Genomic DNA, 20,814 nt, shown 5'->3' on the forward strand with positions numbered 1-20,814 from the left:
GAAGGCTGGGAGAAAGAGGGAGAACCTGAGAAATTAGGCTGGCGAGGTGGACATAACAGCAAGCCAAAGGGAAGCATCACAGCCTCCATCTAAACGGAGATGGAGATGGAGAAAGGGAGCGCAGAAGAGCATATCTGTTCAAAGCAGGTGCTTCTTGTTTGTTTTCTGTTTAATCCTGGCAGCAACCTTATGAAGTATTATCTCCATTTTGCAGATGAGGAACCTGAAGCTCAGAGAGGTTAGGAAAGTTGCTTTAAGTCGCCAGCGAGTAAGTTGCTAGCTCAGGATTTGAACACAGGTCCAAATTTCATGTTTTCAACACAGATGCACAGCATCTGAGCGATCTTTACCTGGCAGGGGAGTGCAGACTGCACTGAGTAAGACCAGAGCCAGTTCTTCCCGCTAAGAAAACCCAACAGTATTTCAGTGCACCCCAAGAGCTATGGCATCAGCAGAGCAGAGATACCCAAAAGTTTTGTAAAGGGTTTGATTGTTGCCATTTAACAAAAATCAAAGTAATCATTGTGGGAAGAAAATTAGACTTCTGTTGGACTTTGTATTAGTTTGCTAGGGCTGCTATAACAAAACCACAAATGGAGTGCCTTAAACCTGTTAGAAACCTACTGTCTCACTGTTCTGGAGGCCAGCAGTCCAGGATCAAGGTGTCACCAGGTTTGGTTCCTTCTGAGGGCTGTGAGGGAGAATGTTCTCCATGCTTCTTTCCAGGCTGCTGGTGGTTTGCTGGGCAGCTTTGGCGTTCCTTGTCTTATAGGTGGGTCACCCTGACCTCTGCCTTCATCTTCGCATAGTGTTCTCTACTTGAGTGGGTCTGTGTCCAAATTTCCCCCTTTTATAAGGATACCAATCATACTGGATTAAGGCCCACCCTAATGACCTCACCTTAACTTTTTATATCTGCAATGACCCTATTTCCAAATGAGGTCATGTTCACGGGTACTGGAGGTTGAGACTTCAACCTATGAATTTTGGAGGGCATAATTCAACTCAAAACAGACATCCTTGCACTTATTTTATAGTTTGCATGGGCTTTATATGAATTACATACAGGAGAGGGCACCATGATGGTTTCAGTCCTAAGGATTTCTGAAGCACTTTGCCTGCCCGGTGGACCCACCAAGCAGAGCAGGTTGGGGAATACAGATGATGACTGTGAGGTGGGATGAGACTCAGACACCTGAGAACCAGGAAAGCATTATGGGGCGATGCTCCCTGACATTGAATCCCTCCATCCAACCAGAGGGGCTGCTTAAGGAGCAATAGTGGGGGCTCCCCTGGGAGCCTCAGGAGTCATGCAGCAGGACCTGCAGATCTGAGTGAACAGGACTCAGCAGCACTCACCCTGGAAGACTGTGTTGGTCCAACAGGTCTTTCCTGGCAGAGAACTCCCTCATCATGTGGCTCAGAGCCAAAGCAGCCTGCCTCCTCTGGTGTGAGTTATATGTTGTCCATAACACAGCCTGAGAAAGCAGGTGCCCTTTTAGCGGCGAAACTTGTTTACATGGATTGTAAATGAGAACCTGTTTAATTAGGGTAATTATACACATAGACACAGATGGTGAGGGCAGCGAACACCAATGCTGGCTGACGGGGCTGGGGTGGAGTCTTGGGATCATGCAGGGAGTCGGCCTGGTGTGGGGTACTTCGCACACGCATGGAGGGGAGACCTGGTAAAGAGAGAAGGAGGTGGGTGTGAGAGACACACTTTCCTTACTCAAGGCTCCAACACTTGGATCTGTACACAGAGCAGTGTGGTCCCCAGGCCAGCATTGTCACCTGGGAACTTATTAGACATGCACATTCTCAGGCTCCACTGCAGACTTACTGAATCAGAAACTCTGAGGGAGGAGCTCAGCCATCTGAGTTTTAATGGTCTCTCCAGGTGACTCTGATCTGTGCTTCAGTGTGAGAATTGCTGATGTAGAACAAAGCATAGCTGTTAAAACAAGACCTGGGTCTAGTCACAGCCTCAACAATTACCTACCTGGTGACCATATCTTTTTCTAAGCCTTACTTTACTCCTCTGTAAAATAGGAAGAAAACACCCACTCTATAGGTGTAGCATGTAGATGCTTCAGGGTGGCAGCTTCTCAGCTTTGATCACGGCTATGTCCCGGCACCCAGCAAAGTAGCTGAACATAGTAGAAGCTTGGTAGATATTTGCTATATTAATAATCTAATGGGGCTATTGTGCAGTACAGTGCCTGGCAGGCACATAGTAAGTACTTGTAATCATGGTGTTACGGATGATGGTGTTGGTAATGATAAGGAGTTCCTTTTCTGCAAGAGAGAGACTTGATTGAAATTACCTATAATGTCTCTTTTAGAGGAGGAGACAGGAGATCCACAGCCTCTGTGAATATATCTAAATGGGGAGGGCAAAGGAAGGCTGTCATTGCCCATAGAGGGAGACAGAAGGAAGCAGGATGGCATCAGTCACCTCTGGGCCTTGGGCCCACCAAATATAGAGCCATTCTTAGTCATCTAGGGGGTGATCGAGGGTCCCCTGAGTAAGGAGCTGCTTCACAGGCCTGGGTCGTTCCTCCCAGGGAAATCCCCCACATTCCCCTACACTCTAAACAATACTAAACTGTAGTAAGAGTACAAAAATAAGCTCCTTAGACTACAATAATACCTTTTTCCCCTGGGATCCAAAATGACAGTTGATCATGGTTTTCATTCTTGTGAAGAAATACAGTCATGGCCCAGATTACATTTCTTGGGCCCTGCCCCAAATACTCCTATTTGTGGTATACCTTTGATCAATGTGAAATCAAAAAAGCAGTGAGTCAGCAAGCTTCAAAGTGTAGCCTTCCATAGAGGGGCCAGTTGGCCTCCAGGACCAGGCCATTCAGACAGTACTAAATTATCAAGGAACATAACCACAGATGCAACAGAGATTCAAAACTAAGAGAACATTATGAACCGTATGCCCATAAATGTTCATTTATTAAAGAAATATATAGTTATATAAAATAAATATATATTTATTAAATAACATACAAAATAAATATGTACTTATATTTTTATTAAATAATTATATGAAATGAATTAAATTCTTGGAAAAATATAATTTTGTGAAATTGGAGTCAAAAAGAAATAGAATGCCTGAATAATGTAATAACTATGAAGAAATGGAATCAGTAGTTTAAAATTTTCTCACAAGGAAAACCTCAGGCCCAATAGCTTTACAGGCACGTTCAACCAAACTTTTAAATAACAAATAATTCTGGTCTTATCAAACTTTTATGGAGAACAGAAAAAGAAGGAATACTCCTCTTGGTTATAACCTTGCTACCCAAACCAGACAAGTATAATATGGGAAAGGAAAATGAAAGACTCATCTCACTTATGAATATAGTTACAAAAATCCCAAACAAACCAAATTCAGCCATATGTAAAGCATATGTCATGGTCAAAACTGAATTCATCCCCCAAATTTAAAGTTAGTTTAGCATCAGAAAATCTATTATTTTGAATCACCAGAAACAAATTAAAGAAGAAAAAAAAAGACTCAAAAGATGCCTGAAAATTCAATGTCTATGAATGATAAAAACTCATACTAACAAGGAATAAAAGAGCTTCCTTCATATGAAACATGGTTTCTACCAAAAATCTCCAATGATGTTATACTTAACAGTGAAATGTTAAAAGTTTTTTCTTTAGAACTAGGAGAACACTAATCTTGCCCACCACCGTCACTTCTCTTCATTATTGCACTAGTCCCCGCAAGCAAAATAAGACAAAATTGTTACGATTCACAGATAATTTTATTGTCTAAATAAAACCTCAATCTATAGGCAAATTAACAGATTTACTAAAAAGACTTTAGCAGTGTTGCCAAATATAAGATCAATATGCAAAAATCAATTTCATTTCTGTGTACCAGATTGAAAACATAATTTTAAGTAATGTATCACTTATAATAGCAACCAGGGAGTTAGGATAAACTCTACAGGTTAAAGGTATTTCATCACAGGACTTCCCTCACTTTGGTCATCAGCTGCAAGCTTAGGGGTTCCCAGGCCACCTGCATGTTTGACCAACTGGCTACAAATTCGGGGTTACCATACCCCCTCGCTTGAATGATTCATAGAGCTGAGGAAAGCCCTATATTTAACACTACAGTGTTATTATAAAGGATACAGATCATGACCAACCAAAAGAAAAGATCCATATAGCAAAGTTTTGGAGGGTCCCAAATGTGAGTTTTCTTTGTCATCCACTCAGTGCATCGATATGCATCACCAGCCAGGGACAGTCGCTCAACCTTCAGCCTTCAGAGTTTTTCTTGGGGTTTCATTTTGTAGGCAGGGTTGAGTGACTCATTGGCCACCTGAATACATTCAATCTCCAGCCTTCCAGTGCTCCAATCATATGGTTGGTCTTGGGACATGGCCAGACCCGCCTTGAAATTATGTAGGGGCCCACCATGAACAACAAAGACACTCCTATCATTCAGGAAATTCCAGGGTTTGGAGGCTCCCAGGAACCAGGAATAAAGACCAGCCAGATTTTTTACTATACAGCAGATAGCTAAAAGGAAATCTAACAAAAGGATACCTAGCACCTCTCCACAAACTCCCTCAGTAACTACACTGGAATACTCTACCGCTGTGAAAATGAATAAGGATAGGTTCATGCATCAACTGTTGCTTGTATTTTGGTTTTGAAAATCAAATTCACTGGCAGTGCTTTGTCATAAACAGTAAAGCAAAGATCACCACTCTTCTGCAGAACCATCTGCCAAGGGCGGGCAGGACTGCTACACAAACTGGGGTAGTGGAAAATTGTGAGGAAGGCAGACTTTATCTTCAGGGCCCACTCCCACCTCTCATGCTCCTTTTCCTCCTCAGAGCCCCCCCTCCCTCTAAGCAACATGGCTCTTGCATTATCCTGCCTCCCTTAGTGCTCCAAAATCTTTTCAGATGCATTCCTGAGTGTGGAGAATAAAATCACTGCATATTCTCTTGGGGGAGGCAAGGAATTTTCTTTTTCAGTTGTTCCTCTAAAAGTGAAGTTAAGGCCCTGGCCAGAGTGGCTCCGTGGTTAGAGTATTGGCTCGCACCCCGAAGGGTCCAGGTTTGATTCCCAGTCAAGGGCACATACCTGGTTTGCAGGTTCCCCACCCCTGGTTGGGGCGAGCGTGGGAGGCAGCTAATTGATGTGGCTCTCTCACATCGATGTTTCTCTCCTCTCTCTCTCTCCCTCCCCCCTCCTTCCTCCCTTCCCCTCTCTTAGAATCAATGGAAACAATATCCTCTGGTGAGAATTACCAAAAAATTAAAATAAAATAAAAAGTGAAGCTAAGGATGTTGGCCCTTGGTAAAGGAATTTAAAGGAGCAAGGTGGCAAGAGGAGGAGATCAGAGAGACCTTTTCTGGTGGCCAAAAATCATACTGGCTTGTTGGTGTGAGGAAGGAAAGAAACATCCTTCAAGACCTCACTGGCTTCCCCTGTGACCATCCCCTACAGGCTCACTCCTCCTAGGGCCCCTTCACCAGCTCTCCAGACAATTTTTCTCAGTCTGTGAGAAGACATTCCTGCCATGCTTTACTTCAAGAAGATTCCTAGAATATGAACCTGCTTTCCCACCTTGAAATCCTGACAAGATGCCTCCCTGTCTTCCTTGGCCAGTCGCCTCTTCTTTGACAGAACTGAATTTACCATGGAGTTCATGAAGCCCAACTCAGGGCCTCTCCCTTGCCCAACCTCTCCCAAGGCCCTTCAAGGGACCCTAACAATGTGTTCACATGGTCATGAGTTGTAATATTTGCAAAGTAAGATATTTTGGCAGCAATTTGTTAGGAAGAGGTCTATTTCCATCCTGACTTGCCCTCCACCACATTTCCCCTCATGCTGTATGGTGGTGGTGTGGCTGGGCATTGGGAGGCTCTGACTAAGCAGAGGTTGAGCTAAGTATACATTTAGTTTGGGTTTAATGGGATATGTTTCCATGGTTTGCAATTACTTCTATATACAGTTAAGTTATTGCCAGCTGTCTTGGTGTAGAAATAGCTTCTAGAACGCCTTCTGTGGCCCACCCTAAAACCATAGTACTACAACTAGGACAGCCTGTTTAGTGAGTATCATCAATTCAGAGAATAAGTTTAGCCACCACATAAGGAAACAGGAAATGCCCCCAAATGTTACAGCTTATATGCAAAAGAATACTTACTAAGGTTTTCCCCAAATTTGACAATAGTCTTACAAATTTATATGACGTTACCAATAACTAGTTTGGAAGGTGAGAGAATTTCTAATAGTGTAGTAAAGTATCAACCATATTACAGGAAAGACTGAGTTATCTTTTCAATTATCTTTCAAAGACTTAATTAGCTTTAAATTCTGCCTCTGAAAATTATACTACAAAATTGTCACGGAAGAGATTATCAGAGATTATGCAAGATGTTCAGGGGTTTGCTACCTGCAGTTTGCCAAGAAGCTAATCAGCAAAAAATGTTATTTTTACAAATTTTGGGATGTTTGTGGTGTTTGCCAGCTTTTTAAAATATGCTGCAATTTTCTGATTCAAAAATAAATATCACTTTTATACCTAATTTTGTGTTAATAATTTTGTATTTTTTAAGAGCTCCCCTCCTTCCCAAACCTGGATCTACTCTAGCCCTCTCTCTGCTTCATCTTTACATGGTGACTGCTTATCCTCCCTCCCTCCCTCAGTGTTGACTGTTCCCTGATTTAATGATTAACTTGGTGGTTGAACCAGCAAACTCACTGCCCAGACTAGATGGGAAGCTCCCCGAGGACAGTCCCTCGACTCAGAGCACCGTGCACAGGGTCAGACCCACTGGAAACACTTAATGAACACCTGTCTACAAAGCCTCTGAAATGGGATCCAGATTCCCTGGATTAGAGGACCTGGGCATCCTTTCAGCTAGTGAGCAACTTCAAAAGTGGGTCAAGCTCCGGGACCTGCAGTTTTTGTAGGAAGAGAACTGTTTCCACTGAGAGAAGATGTGGCCCCTACAGCAGGGACAGTAAGAGTGCCCACCTTGTGAGAGTGTCTTGAGAATCAAATGAAAGAAAGCTGAGTGAGCTCAGGGTGGTGCCTAGCACGAGGTCGGCACCTGGCAAATATACATTATTATTACATACATTACTCAGAGGTGCTTTGGGGTTAATATTCTCTTTCTTTTTGAGAGTGGAGGTGGAATGGATGCAATAAAGTGCTGAGGTTGACCTCCAGACTGCCCCCCTGGCATGATTAGCAGCCCAAGGGGCCCAGCTACCGCACCATTGCATCAAGATAATGTTGAGTAGAAATCCACAGGCACACCCACCGAGGGAGCCCCTAGATTTCCGAGGGCTGTTCTTGAACTTGGCGACTACCTTTGTCCTGTGATTATAACATGGCCAACAAACTTCAAAATAATCTCTTGACTGGCGGTCAATTCCTGAAATTCCACCATGGGCATATCAATCATTCCTTTAGCTTAAGGTTTTTATTCTATTTGTGCACCACATTTAAAGGGAGCACCTACCCTGCATACCACAGACAGAGATAAAACAGCTGGTCCCTGCCTTAGAGGCCTCCTCTACTACAGAGCTGTGAATTCGGAGATGAAGGGATCCAGGAGCACACAGTCGCTCACCAGTTAAGCCAGGCAGAGGGGCGGGACCTGCAATAATCTCCCCAGATTTAAAATGAAAAAATAAATATCTGTCTTACAGGGTTTTCATGAGGTCACCTGAGCTAATGCTGGCAAAATCTCTTGTGTATGATGCTCAACAAAAATTAGATCTCCCAGCTGTTCTCAGTTACTTATACCTGGATGTTGATGAAGGATCTGAGAGGAAGGTTTGCCAGGGGCGGGAAGGAAGATGAGAGCACTGCCCTCATATGGGGACAGGGATGGTGGACAGAAGAAGAAGACTTGAGGCTCAGAGATCAGCTTCTCTGATGTTCTCCCCACTATGTGTCACTCTTTGGTTCCCTTGCTTACACATCCCTTATCATAGAGGCCTTCCTGTCCACCTACCCAGTCCATCACTCTATTTTCTTACCCACTTCATTTTTATTCCTAGCACTATCTCCACCAGACATATTATACATTTAAATAGTCAGCTGTCTTTCCTACTAAAATGGTATGCTCCATGGCTTCAGGGACTTTGTTTTGTTCACTGCCAGGATCGAATCTCAGCCCTGCCAGTTATTACCTGATTTGGCCTTGGTCAAGCTATTCACCTCTGTACTTTTTTCATAGGGTCATTTTGATCATTAAATGCACTGATAATAAAGCAGCACTTGGCACAGCGCCTAGGGTATCATAAGAGCTCAGCAAATGGCAGCTATTGTAATTACTGGTTATATTCCAGTAAATTTTTACTTCCTGTGGGTGAGCCATCTGGGGCAGACCTCTGGCTACTTAAGGATTTACCTCATCCTGAATGGAGCTAGAAATAGAAGCCTGCACTAATTGGGGAACCGTGAAAATACTGCTTCCCTTTCCAAAGCAGGTGGAGTAAAGATCTCTAGGACACTGGTTCTTAAATACGGCTACACATTGGGATCACCTGGGGAGTTTTAAAAATTACTGATGTCTGATGTGCCCCAGAGATTCCTATGTGACTGATACAGCAGGTGTCCTGCGCATCAGAATTTCCTTAAGCTCCCCAGGCGCTTCTAAGGTATAGCAGGTTTGAGAGCCGATGCTCCAGGGTGCCACCAGATTCCCCCTTGAAAGTTAGTGGGACAGATGTCTGCCTAGGGCAGTTAATGCATCTTCCTAAAAGGAGCCCCAGGCCAACTGGTCCATTAAAAATTAATCACCTTAGCCCAGCAGGGCCCATCTCTTAAAGGTGGCTGTTGATTGTGATGGAGTTTCCTAGGACCCTAGTGCCCCACAGAGAAAAGCTGGGAGACCAGCAGCCCAAGCAGATGGGGAAACTGAGGCTGGAGCAGCTGAACCAAGCCTTCCTCCACCCACCTCTCTAATCAACCCAGCAGCTGGTCCCGGTTAGGACAGTGGGATTAAAGCAGGCGATCCTGGCACAGCTCCGAACACACAATATTTTGTCATGTCTTTGAACTGGAATGGAATTCAGAGTTCGTGATTTGGACCCCATGAGGAAAATGTCCAAAGCTCGTATCTGTGACCATGAGCTCTAGTTGAATTAGAGGATAACTGCATTTCAAGCAAGTGCTTTTTAAAAAGATAAAAGGATTTATCTTATCTTGAATGGAGCTAGAAATAGAAGCCTGCACTAATTGGGGAACTGTGAAAATACTGCTTCCCTTTCCAAAGCAGGTGGAGTAAAGATCTCTAGGACACTGGTTCTTAAGTACGGCTACACATTGGGATCACCTGGGGAGTTTTAAAAATTATTGATGCCTGATGTGCCCCCAGAGATTCTAATGTGACTGGTACAGCAGGTGTCCTGAGTAGCAGAATTTCCTGCTGTTTAGAAGTACCTTATACTGAGTGATATATGCCTGTCACCAAAGGACAAATACTGTGTGATTCCACTTACATGAGGCACCTGGAGTAATCAAATTCATAGAGATAGAGAGGAGAAGGAGCTTGCCAGAGGCCTAAGGGAAAGGAGGGAAAGAATTATGGGGAGTTGTTTCATGGGTACAGACTCAATTTTTCAAGATGAAAGGAGTCTGGAGATGAATGGTGGTGATGGTTGCACACTGTGAATGTACTTAACGCCACTGAACTGCACACTTAAAAATGGGTAAGATGTCGAATATTATGTTCCGTGTATTTTACCACATTTAAAAATAAATTACTTTTTACAAAACAAGCCTATCATAATTTTTTTAAAGTAAAATGAATACATGGGGGCTGCAGGAACTTAAGTGGGCTTTTGGTTGATTTCCATGGAAACCTGGGAAGAGCTGTTTCAGTGGGCAGAATCCCCAGAGCCTGGAGTGAGGGTGGGGGCGCAGCAGAACGGCATTTAGGGCACCGTAGAAGTTAATGAAAACTCAGTGCAGCTGATTTAACTGTGCTGTTCCTTCACCCATGTGTATTTTAGCTGCATAAACAGAATGTACCAGATGACTTACAAATGACTGTGCTGGGCTTTTAAGACAGTGTTCCTGCCCACTGCCTGAGAGCCCCTGCTGCATATTTTCATGGAAATGAGTTTAATAGAGTGAGTTTGGAGTCAGCAAGAAGGCTATTTGGCTGCGGTGTTCTTTTTTAAAGACTTTTCACTTGTGCCTAATATGGATATGGGTATACGGGAATTATACCTTCAGAGGGAGAAGACCGTGGAGAGGGAGGCCGGATATTTCTGCTTAAACTGGGCCTCTGGGATGGTGGTGTTTTTCTAAATAGTGTTTTGATGAGTGTGTGTAACACAAAGAATCAACCCCTATTATAGGGCAGGCTGCTGCTGGGTTGGAGAGATCTGCCTGGCCCGTGAACAAGGCAGTCACGAATCCATGGGGCAGGGCATTGAAAATCATCTAGTGCCCTGCTGGTACAAGTGCATCACCTTGTTCACAGGATGAAATGGAATCTGCATTTAACCCAAGCCCCTTAGTATTCAAGTGCACACCAAAGTTGGGAAGCTGTGCTCGCATCCACCAGGAGGGTGGGTGTTGGCACACCTCCCTACAAAGCTGTACACTCCATGGTTGGACGCCTCTGCCTATCTAAGAACCCAGTCCCCTCCTTTACAGCTCTGATGGTTTTAGAGGGCTCTCTTTTGGGAAAGGGTATAGAGCCCCATATTCAGATAAAGGTGCTACATCTGCATAGCCTGGGGTTGAATCCTGGCTGTGCCATTTACAACCTGTGTGACTGTGGATAGGTTGCTTACCCTCTCTGTGCCTCTGTTTTCTCACTGTAAAATGATTATAATGAGAAGTCTCTACTTCATGGGGTTATTGCAAGGATGAGATGAGTTAATCCATATAAAGCAGTTACAGCAGTTTGAAAAGCTCAATAAATGTTAGCTATTAGTATTATACTGCATAGATATCCATCTCATACCTCTCGTTTGTCCCTGGAGCCTTCAAGAACAAGCTTAACTCCTTGTCTGCAAGACAGCCTTGCAAATGTCTAAAGGCAGCTCTCCCGGCCCTGCCATGTTCTCCAGGGTGAAAGTGCCCAGTCTTCACCATTCTTTGTGTGACACAAGAATCTCAGCACCCATGCAACAGTCCCCACTCACCCCTAAGGCCACAACTATTACTTCTCCGTAGCCTGATTTCTTTCACTTGACCTAGTTCCTGCTAGATCACACAGGGGTGCATATATGCATTCCTATCCCCTTCCAAGGAAGCGTGGTTCCCAGGGGCATTCCTGAGCCTCTTAATTCCCTGCTATCCAGAGAGCAGCATCTTTGCTAGCAGCCCGGCTTGGAGCCTCTCCAGACGGCGAGTACAGAGCCTACAACAGCCTGGCTGCACTAACTCCCCTCCCACTGGTAAGACTGGGCAGGGGCCCTACCATAGCCTGTACTGAAACTCCCATCCTGTCCCTATCCCTCCTTCCCCTCTCTGCAACCCTTCACACTCTGTTTTTTCTTCTTGGGGTTCTCAAACTGGGAGGGGGGCTCATTTAAGATGGAAATCAGTAGCTTTGGGCAATCTGCACATCTCACCAGCAATTCCCCCGATTCTGATGCAGGGGGTCCTTGGGGACCACTGACTCTAAGCCCCTGTCCCCTGTCCCATTTGTCCCGATGTCTCTCTGTCCCCTGAGCACATTCTAGGTCTTCCCACCCCATCACCTGTATTCACACTGGCTCCGCACCCCTACCTCCAATGTTCCCCAACACAGCTGTCAGAGATGTCCCCATCCATCAAGACCAACTCAAACCTCTCGTTCATGAAGCCTTCACTGGCCCTCCTCAGAACAAAATATCGCCCCTGTGCACTCTGAGCACACCTCTGTCTCTTGCTGCTTACCACTGACCCTCTCTAGTGTCCATGGTGGTGAGGTCTAGCAGCATACAGGTTGGAGTATGGGCTCTGGAGCCAGACCTGCCCCGCTGCCCAATCACATGACCTTGGGCAAGTTCCATTCCTACCCGGTGAAGAGCCTGCACTGAGAGGCTGCTAGAAGGATGGCTGGCTGAATTCATGTCAAACGCAAACACAGTGCCCAGTGTGGAGCAAGTCCTACATAAATGTTGATGGAGATCGTTTCCTGGTCCTTCCGATCTCTTCATATCAAACTTTTCATCTCTCCAACTATGTTAGATGCTCTTTGAAGTCAGGGAGGATCTTAATCATCATTTCTGAGTCACAGGGAGGGACACATGGCTCCCAGGACACATACTGGAGAATGAGACACACTGGGAAAGTGAGGCTCTCAGAGGCCCCCACTGTCCTGGCCTGGAAGCACCCATTCAGTACTCAGGAGGAGCAGCCCTTCCCACCCTGTCACCCCACCACGGCATGCAGAAAGCGGGGGGGGGGGGGGGGAGCACTACAGTTTGCTGGGCTTTTATTCTTGGGAGAACGTTACCCCTATTTAAATTCTCCCTGTCCCTGGAGAGGCCAGGAGGTACATTAGCACTAACTGGTGAAGTCGGAGGCTTATTGGATGCCTTCTCCCCCAGCCTTGCAACTCCCAGACCCACGAGGTCAGGCTCCAGGCGTGGAGGCATAGAGAGGGCAAGCCACACAGAACCGGGCCACCCAGGGCTGGCTCATGGGGCAGCGGATGGTGCCCACCCTTCCAGGGTGAGTTTGAGCGGGGCTATCCCGAATTTACTGGCAGGCCTCCGGGACTGAGTCCACACTCCCGTGCTGCTTCTGCAAAAGGAATGCTCAGAGCTTTAATGACACCTTCGCTCTGGGTCTGTGGGCCCCTAATTACCCTCATCTCAGGGCAGCTGCTGCTAGATTGTTATTTCTCAAAGCCTCTCATTGGCTGTACAGGACTCTAAGAGGACAGCAAAATGGGCTGATTGGAGCAATAGCTGAAGAAACCTCGAAGGCCCTCATGACAGGGTCTAGACAGGAAACCGTGTCTGACTGCCTCCCAGGGGCACCTGAAGAGCCAGCTTTTCACCAGGAGCACCAGCTGGAGGTGGCAGGAGGAAAGGAACAGGGCAATTCCAGTCTTGCCTCTTGACTGCTGAGAGGAGGCCGTGGAGAATTGCAGTGCTGGCTTCATGTCTCCTCAGAGTGGTGATGTCTTCTAGCTCACAGAACAGTGAGTCATGTGTGTGTGCCTGCTGTCCCACGCAGTCTTTCCTCAGCCTGCCCCTGGGAGAGGACCCTGGAGACTAGGTCTGACCACTGAGGACAGAGCCCTCCACAACCAAATGGAGCTCAAACTATCCTCTCTGCAGGCTCGGCAGGAAAGCCACTTAGGGCTTTCTATGAGCCAATATACTTACTGATTTATGAACCCTTCTGATAAAATTGAGCCTCCCCTCCTGGGAATTTTTTTATTCTAGAAAATTCTGACTTTCACCCTATCTACTCAACTGAAACTCCTGTCCTGAATTTAGATCACCAGTATTGTGTTGTGGACCCCTGTGCCTCTCCTGCGCAGACTCCCAGGGCTCATCCCAGCCTCCAGAGTCTGGCCCTCCCACCCACTCACCCACCCACTCAGAAAGGGAGCCATTCCTTTGTTCCCGTCCCCCTTCCCCAGGGTTCTGTACCTTCCCAAATATTCCTCGGTCCCATGGCTTCTGAAACACATCAGTAAATCCTCTTTATGTTTCTAAAAGGCTTGAGTAACCATAGGGAAGTAGCTAGTAGTTAACGAAAATCCAGCAGGTTCTTGGTTTTCATTCAAAGGTAAGGAAGAGCTGGGGTTTAACTTTCTCAACTCCTATCAAGTCCCGGTCCATCATTCTGGTCCAAGGGCAGTCCTACCCAAATGAACATCTTTCTTTCACTTTCAGAGCAGGTGTTTCAGAAGGAAGCTCCCCCCACCCCCCACCCCCTTTCCTGGTCCCTTCTCCAGCACCAAACTATGCAAATGGGCAGGTGTTAATTACAGGGAATTCCATTCCCTAACAGACTTTTTATTTACATATCAAGGAAAAGTTTCCTTAAGTCATTTCCCCTCTGGCTGACCTCTGCCTTAATCTTCCTCTGACAGTCTCAGCCTCGGACTGGAAATAAAATCAGACCATCCTTTATAACCCACCCACCCAGAAGTGACCTTCTACACACTGTTCGGTTCAGCTTATCTCTGTAATTTTTAGAATTAAACAAACTATATACAACATGGACGAGTCTAAATGCATTATGCTAAGTGAAACGATTTAGATTCAAAAGGCTGCATGTTGTGATTCCATTTACATGACATTCTGAACAAGGCAAAACTGAGGTGACAAGAAGGGGACACAAGGAATTGTCTGAAATGGTGGATTATATTATCTTGATTGTGATGGTGGTGATGTGATTCTATGTTTTTGTCAAAGCTCATAGAACTGTACAGTAAAAAGGGCAAATTTTACTGTATGTAAATTTTACCTCCACACACCTGACTTTTAAAAAATGACTTACACTTGCCAGTCCTTTTTGGAACAAGGCAAGGCATAAATGGCTGTGACCTGTTGTAAACCTCTCACCCACCTTCGGAAGTGGGAACTGGTATTCAGGAAAGTCAGGTATGTATGTCAAAGAAGAGGGTCAGTGGTCCCTGCAAAAGGTACAACAAGGTGCCTCGTTTTGAAGGGGGTTCAGCCCATAGGAGACATTCCTTATTGATTCATTCATTTACTCATTCACTCCTTCAACAGTGTTTGTTAAACATTTCCTAAGAGGCAGACTTGGGGCAGGCAATGCAGAAATGGCTGTGGAACCATATACAGCTGCTGCCCATGAGGAGCAAGGAGTCTAGTGGTCTGTCGAGTGGGGGGCTTCAGAGAAGTAAAGAAACAGTGGCAAAACAGGGACCTTGGAGCTCTGGGGAGAGGCATCCAACCTCATCCCAGGGAATCGGGAAGCTTCTGCGAGGAAGCCGGCCTGAGTGTGAGTCAGCCAGATGGGTAGTGGTGTGAGAACCTCCCTCCATGGGATGCACACATGTGGATGCCCAAAGGAGACAGAAAGAGAGGTACATTTAAAAATTGTAAAGCATTCATTTTGGTAGGCGCTCTGAGGCCAGAGAATAGCTTTGCTGTAGCCATTTCCTGCTCAGGGGGGTTTCTTCTTTTTTTCCTTGCTTCCACCAGTTTGAGGCCCTACGCTGAAGAACTCTGTGCTACAGAGGAGAGAAAACTGCTGTCCTAATTCAGGGCTCTCAGAAGGTTTTAAACAATAAATCTTGGCTCAACAAATTAAAAGATTTCAGATTAATTGATCAAAAGCTCCTGGGTACTTGGACTTCTGAAATTTTCATACATTTTAACCTGGGTCTGTGATATTTTTTACATCAGTAAAAAGGCAAATTCAGTGCCAAACAGGGGATTGCAGCAAATAACAAGACCATCCCCAGAATCTCACATTGGAGCCCCTCGATCTGAATTGTCTCACCTTGAATCCCAAATGGCTCTATTTTCTCACTTTAGAGAGATTGTTCAGTTAATCTGAATGGACATTTCCCAGGTTTCACTGTCGGGCCAGCTTTCTGAATTATGTAGAGGACAATTTCCATATTGCCTGGCTATATTTTCTTATCTGTGCCTAAAACACCTATGTCATCACTGTATCTTGTAGGGAGGGATTCCATTGTGGACCACGGATCACTGAACAATGGCTGAAATCAGCTAGAATATCCATCCCCAAAAAAGACACTATGTAGAACTCCCAGAATCATCTGGGCAAAAGCTGTGTCCACTTTGCCATTTAGGTCTGCTGTCAGATGCCCTTTGCCTGCATCCATTATGAAGCTAGCTTTATCCATTCTCAGCAGGGACTTGGCTCTGGCATTGTAGCTGCATTAATTCTAACCATTAGCGCCAAAGCAACTGGCTATTTCTGAGATTCGGGCACTGGATAAATGAAATTCCCGTGTCTCATCATTATTCTGTTGATAGCGGTAATGAACTTGAGTATGGCTTTTACTTACCCATCTTCGTACTAGATGAGGGCAGATTTGTTCTGCATAGTTATATCAGGCTGGTGCAGAATATCATTCCTTCTAAAATATTGGTATCCTGAACCCCTTTCTACACAGGAGAACCCCAGGGCCTCCTGAGATTCCCCTACCAAAGCCTTTGAGCCCCACAAACAACCCTGAGCCCTATAATCAGACCTCTGTTGCCTAATGCTCCGTCTAGATCAACAGGAAAAGATCAAGGGTGAAAGGATCCTGAAGGGGGTCCTGTCTCCAGGTGAAGAGAAACAAGAAGAGGCGTGGGAGGGAAGAATCTGCACGACTGATGGATGGAACTGGGGATTTTGTCTTCCAGGGTTATCTGTCAGAAGGCCTGGTAACAAAGTGGTACCGCTCACCACGCCTGCTCCTCTCCCCGAACAATTACACCAAAGCCATCGACATGTGGGCCGCCGGCTGCATCCTGGCTGAGATGCTCACGGGGAGAATGCTCTTTGCAGGTAAGCTGCTAACCACACCACCTTCCTTCTCCTTTGGGGTCATTCTAGAACAAGGGAGAACTGAGTGCACAAAACATGCTAGACTTTCTCTTGAAATAACCTCTGTGGCTTTTATGGCACACCTTGCAGGCACCTTACTATCATTTCAGGCAAGATTCTAGAGAGACTAAAAATAATCTCTGAGAACAGAATTTTTAAAATCAAGTAACCACTTGTATTCAAACACCTTGAGACTGACCACTGAAAATAGCCACCCTACATTTTCAGCCCCTTCCTCCTCTCTCTGCCATTCTGAGCAGTCAGTCTGGAGTGTTCATTTGGAGAGGGAACCCACGAAGGGTTTCTAGAGTCTCTGAACTGACCCTCCATGAGCCCACTGCAGAGAGAGTCCAAAGGGACTCCTTGAGAGCAGACCCTGATGCTGTAGGCACTTTCTGGGTTGGCATTCACAGCATTCACATATGCTTAGTGCCACACAGGGCATCATGGGGGGACACAGAAGAGCCCATCCTGGGTCACCAGCTTCTGGCAAACTGGAATCCCATGGGAATCGGTGGTAAGGGGAGGGCCCTCTGGGCAGCTGGATGAGTCAGGGGGACTCCTTTAGGAAAGAAAGGCTTGGTTGAGGATTCACCGTGGTAGAGGAAGTGGAAAGGCTACTCATGCAAAGAGGGAAAATGGAAGTAATGAAAGTAAGAGTGGCCTGTAGGTCAGAGCAGGATAGCAAGGAGACAGAGTTGACCCATCTCAGCAGTGCCAGAGCTCTGATACAGGGGTCAGAGTTGCCTGGGTATAGATGGGTTGAGTTTCTGAGACACATAAAGACTGATGCTTCTTACAGATGAGAAAGGTAATTAATTATTCCCAGCATCAAGCATGATGCCTGGCAGGGTAAATGTTCTCAATAAATGATTACTCACCAAATGAATGATGCTTGACTCCATCCTGATGCACAGACATGGCATAGCCTGTCTTCCTCCCTTTCCCCAAAGGAGCACAGAGGCAGAGTGCTCAGGATACATCCCAAACCCAATTTGTTATTCCTGACTTTTTCCCCTCCTAATTGGAATCCTCCTAGTTGGAAACCAAAGGGTAAGGCTCATTCCTAGCCTTGAAATCACTTCCTTCCCCAGCCTGGTAAAGAACATGCAGAGAGGCATATGGGAAGGAGCACTTGGAAAGCCTCGGGCCAGGCTGTTCCTGTCTCTGTAGTGCTGGCTGACTCAGTCTATATAGACTGCTCCATTCCAGAGGCAGAGACATTTGACAAAGCCAAGCCCCAGAGACAGAAAGCAATCTGTTCATAGTCACGTAGCAAGTTAGAGGCAGAATGAAGACCAGAGCCCAGGGCCCCTGGCTCCCAGCCCAGTGCTGGCCCCACTGTCCTGTGCTGCCCTCCCAGACCCCCTGGAGCCACTGTGGGGCTTCCCACACCCAGTCACTTGGGCAGCACACTTGACCATCTGACATTTGCCTCCCCAGGGGCTCATGAGCTGGAGCAGATGCAGCTCATACTAGAGACCATCCCTGTGATCCGGGAGGAAGACAAGGATGAGCTGCTCAGGGTGATGCCTTCCTTCGTCAACAGCACCTGGGAGGTGAAGAGGCCCCTGCGCAAGCTGCTCCCTGAAGTGAACAGTGAAGGTACCTGAGCCCAAAAGCCAGGCCAGCATCTGGAGGTTGCACTCTGGCATCGCCTTGGGGGCGGGGCAGGTGGTCTCCTTCCAAAGTCCCTAGCCATAAAGTGAGGCACCCCAGTAGCTGACATTTTCCCTGGCTACTTCCACACTGAGGATGACTGGCCCCTGGAATTTGGCCAGCAGGTGACCCTCTAGGCAGTCATTAGTGGTCCTCCATATTCCACCCCTGATTTCCTTCCTTTTCTTTCTTGTCTTCCAAACTTGCCTCCCTCCTTCTCTTCCTTCATCCCCTTTGCTTTTTCCTTCTTGGAAGGTATGGTATGGTGCAGAGAACATGAGCTTTATCAGCTTGGGAGCCAAAGCCAGGCTCAATTCCTAGTTCCACCAGTGACTAGCTGTTTGGCCTTGGCCAAGTTTCTTAACTTCTCTACATCTCAGTTTCCTTGACTATAAAATGGGTATAATAATACATATCAGATAGGGTCGTTGTGACAAGTAAATAAAACAGAATTTGTAAAGCCCTGAGCATAGGAGAGTTGCTCTGTCATCTTAGATGTTACATTATCATTGGGCCTCATACCTGTCAGAGACCTCCTTAGGAAGCCTCTACAGCCAATTGTGAGAGAGACCCAAATTCTCAATGGCTCAAATAAGATTTAATTCTTATTTAAGAAAAAAGAAATTAAAAATTTATTTCTCACCCAGGATGGTGTGGTTCAGTGGTTAGAGTATCCGTCCATGGACTAAAGGGTCATGGGTTCAATGCCCGGTCAAGAGCACATACCTGGGTTGCAGGTTCATCCCTGGCCCCTGGTTGGGGCATGTGCAAGAGGCAACCAATCAATGTGTCTCTCTCACATTAGTGTTTCTCTCTCCCTTTTCTCTCTCTCTCCTTTCTCTCTCTCCTCCCTTCCCCCCCTCCCTTCCACTCTCTCTAAAAATCAATGGAAAAAATATCCTTGGGGAGGGTTAACCAAAAAAAAAAGAAGTTTATTTCTCTCATATAATAATCCAAAAGCAGGCAGTCCAAGGCCAATAGTGAACCTGCTCCACTGTCATCCAGGGACCCAAGGTCCTTCTGTCTTGTTCTGCCACCATAGGGTGTTGCCCCTACTTCCTGGAGGAAGGTGAGGAAGGAGGGTGGGTCCCTTGCCCTTCAGGTCATGAGCCAGAATTTGTACACCTTACCTCCTGTTGGCCAGAACTTAGTCACATGGCCCCACTTCGCTGCAGTGAAGGCTGTGAAATGGAGATTTCACTCCATGACACTTTGTGTCTATTATTATGAAAGAGGGGAATAGGCATGGGGTACACACTAGGAGTCTCTGTCACAGTCCTCCCCATCAAGAAACCAAGAGCTTGGACTAACAATGTCTTTGGCCATGATCGCCATTCAATCAGGTAACTGCCTCAGTTTCCCCATCATTAAAGGGGAGGAAGGGTTATTTGATTCACCATAAATTAAGACTCAGCCATCCATATTTATTTTGATTCCTAGGCCTCTGTAGAAACCCCACCATGTGACAAGAGGTGCATTCACCTCTCAAGAATTCTGGATCAAGAATGTGTCACCCATGTTCCCTCCCCCAAGCAACCACACAGCAGTCCCAAGTGGTGACTTGGCTCTGAGAGGGGTGGGCCTGGCCTCAGCAGAACCACAACTGGTGCCTGATAGAAGATAAAGTTCCTCACTGTCATCAGCAGCATCAACCCACATTCATTATATCACCCTGGCTAGAGAACTGTGCTAGGAATGGAAATTCAAAGAGACAGAAGAGCTAGTCTAGCTGGGAAGACAGGGAATACCCATCAGAGATGAGACCGAAGATTAAGGAACATGTTCTAAGGGGCCAGTGAGAGCTCCTGGCACTTGGGGAGGGGGAAGAGCCACCAAGTGCTGAGAGGGACAGGCTGGCCCAGAGGAGTGGTGATGGCTCAGATCAGCAGGATGAGTCACAAACCTGATCGTACGACATGAAGCTGAAGAGGTAAGAAGGACCGAGAAGCTGCAGGGCTTCGAATGCCCAGCTGATGAGTTTGGACTCAATCCTGTAGCTGAACAAATATTCACTAAAGCCAGGCTTACTGCCCCGTCCCATCATGCCAGCTTCCTCCCAAAATTCTCCCATCTGCCTCTGGCCTTTAAATGTACCCTCATTCAGCCTCAGGGTAATGAGGTACCACTGAGATGGAGTATTGGTAGAAGAAAGGGCATTCAAGCCCACCTTCCTAGGAGAGCCAGTGGGTGACCCCCCGTTCGCTCCCTCTGCTATGCTTTCGAGGCCCTGCAGACCTGGGAAGAGGTAGGGGGTCTCAAAGGATACAGTCTTGGCGACCACGTCCCTCAGCAGCTGACAGAGCCACCATGCCACAGATGCAGGACAAAGGAGGCAGGCCCTGAGACCACACAGTTCTGAGCTCCTTTACTACAAGAAATAAATAAACCACCAGTGACAAACTGAATTAGGAAACCTAATAATTTATGAAACAGGTGAAAGGAGTGCTCTGGGCGAATCAGGGCCTCAGGGCCCTGCCTGCCCATCTGCCTCTCACCCTCCAGAGATGCCCCTGAGAATCCTTCCAGAACCTCTGGGGTTCTGAGGATTCTAGTCGAGAATCCACTGGGCTACAGGAGGGTGACAGAAGCCTCATTATATTAGAAACACCTTAAAAACACCTGGGGACTCTGAGCCCAGAACAAAA

The 20,814-nt window shown here is 46.4% G+C and overlaps 1 protein-coding gene across 2 annotated transcripts in view; it reads left to right on the forward strand.

Moving 5' to 3' along the window:
• The window catches only part of MAPK4 (mitogen-activated protein kinase 4), a 127,125-nt gene that overhangs the window by 98,388 nt on the left and 7,923 nt on the right, over positions 1–20,814 (forward strand). For both annotated transcript variants that reach the window (XM_087819098.1, XM_087819097.1), the window contains 2 exons: positions 16,327–16,471; positions 17,954–18,115. In XM_087819098.1, coding sequence (XP_087675224.1) covers positions 16,327–16,471; positions 17,954–18,115 — 307 coding nt within the window. The remainder of the gene's footprint in view (positions 1–16,326; positions 16,472–17,953; positions 18,116–20,814) is intronic.

This window comes from Miniopterus natalensis, chromosome 7 (genome assembly GCF_054644295.1).
Source record: "Miniopterus natalensis isolate mMinNat1 chromosome 7, mMinNat1.hap1, whole genome shotgun sequence".
In the NCBI taxonomy this organism is placed as follows: Eukaryota; Metazoa; Chordata; class Mammalia; order Chiroptera; family Miniopteridae; genus Miniopterus; species Miniopterus natalensis.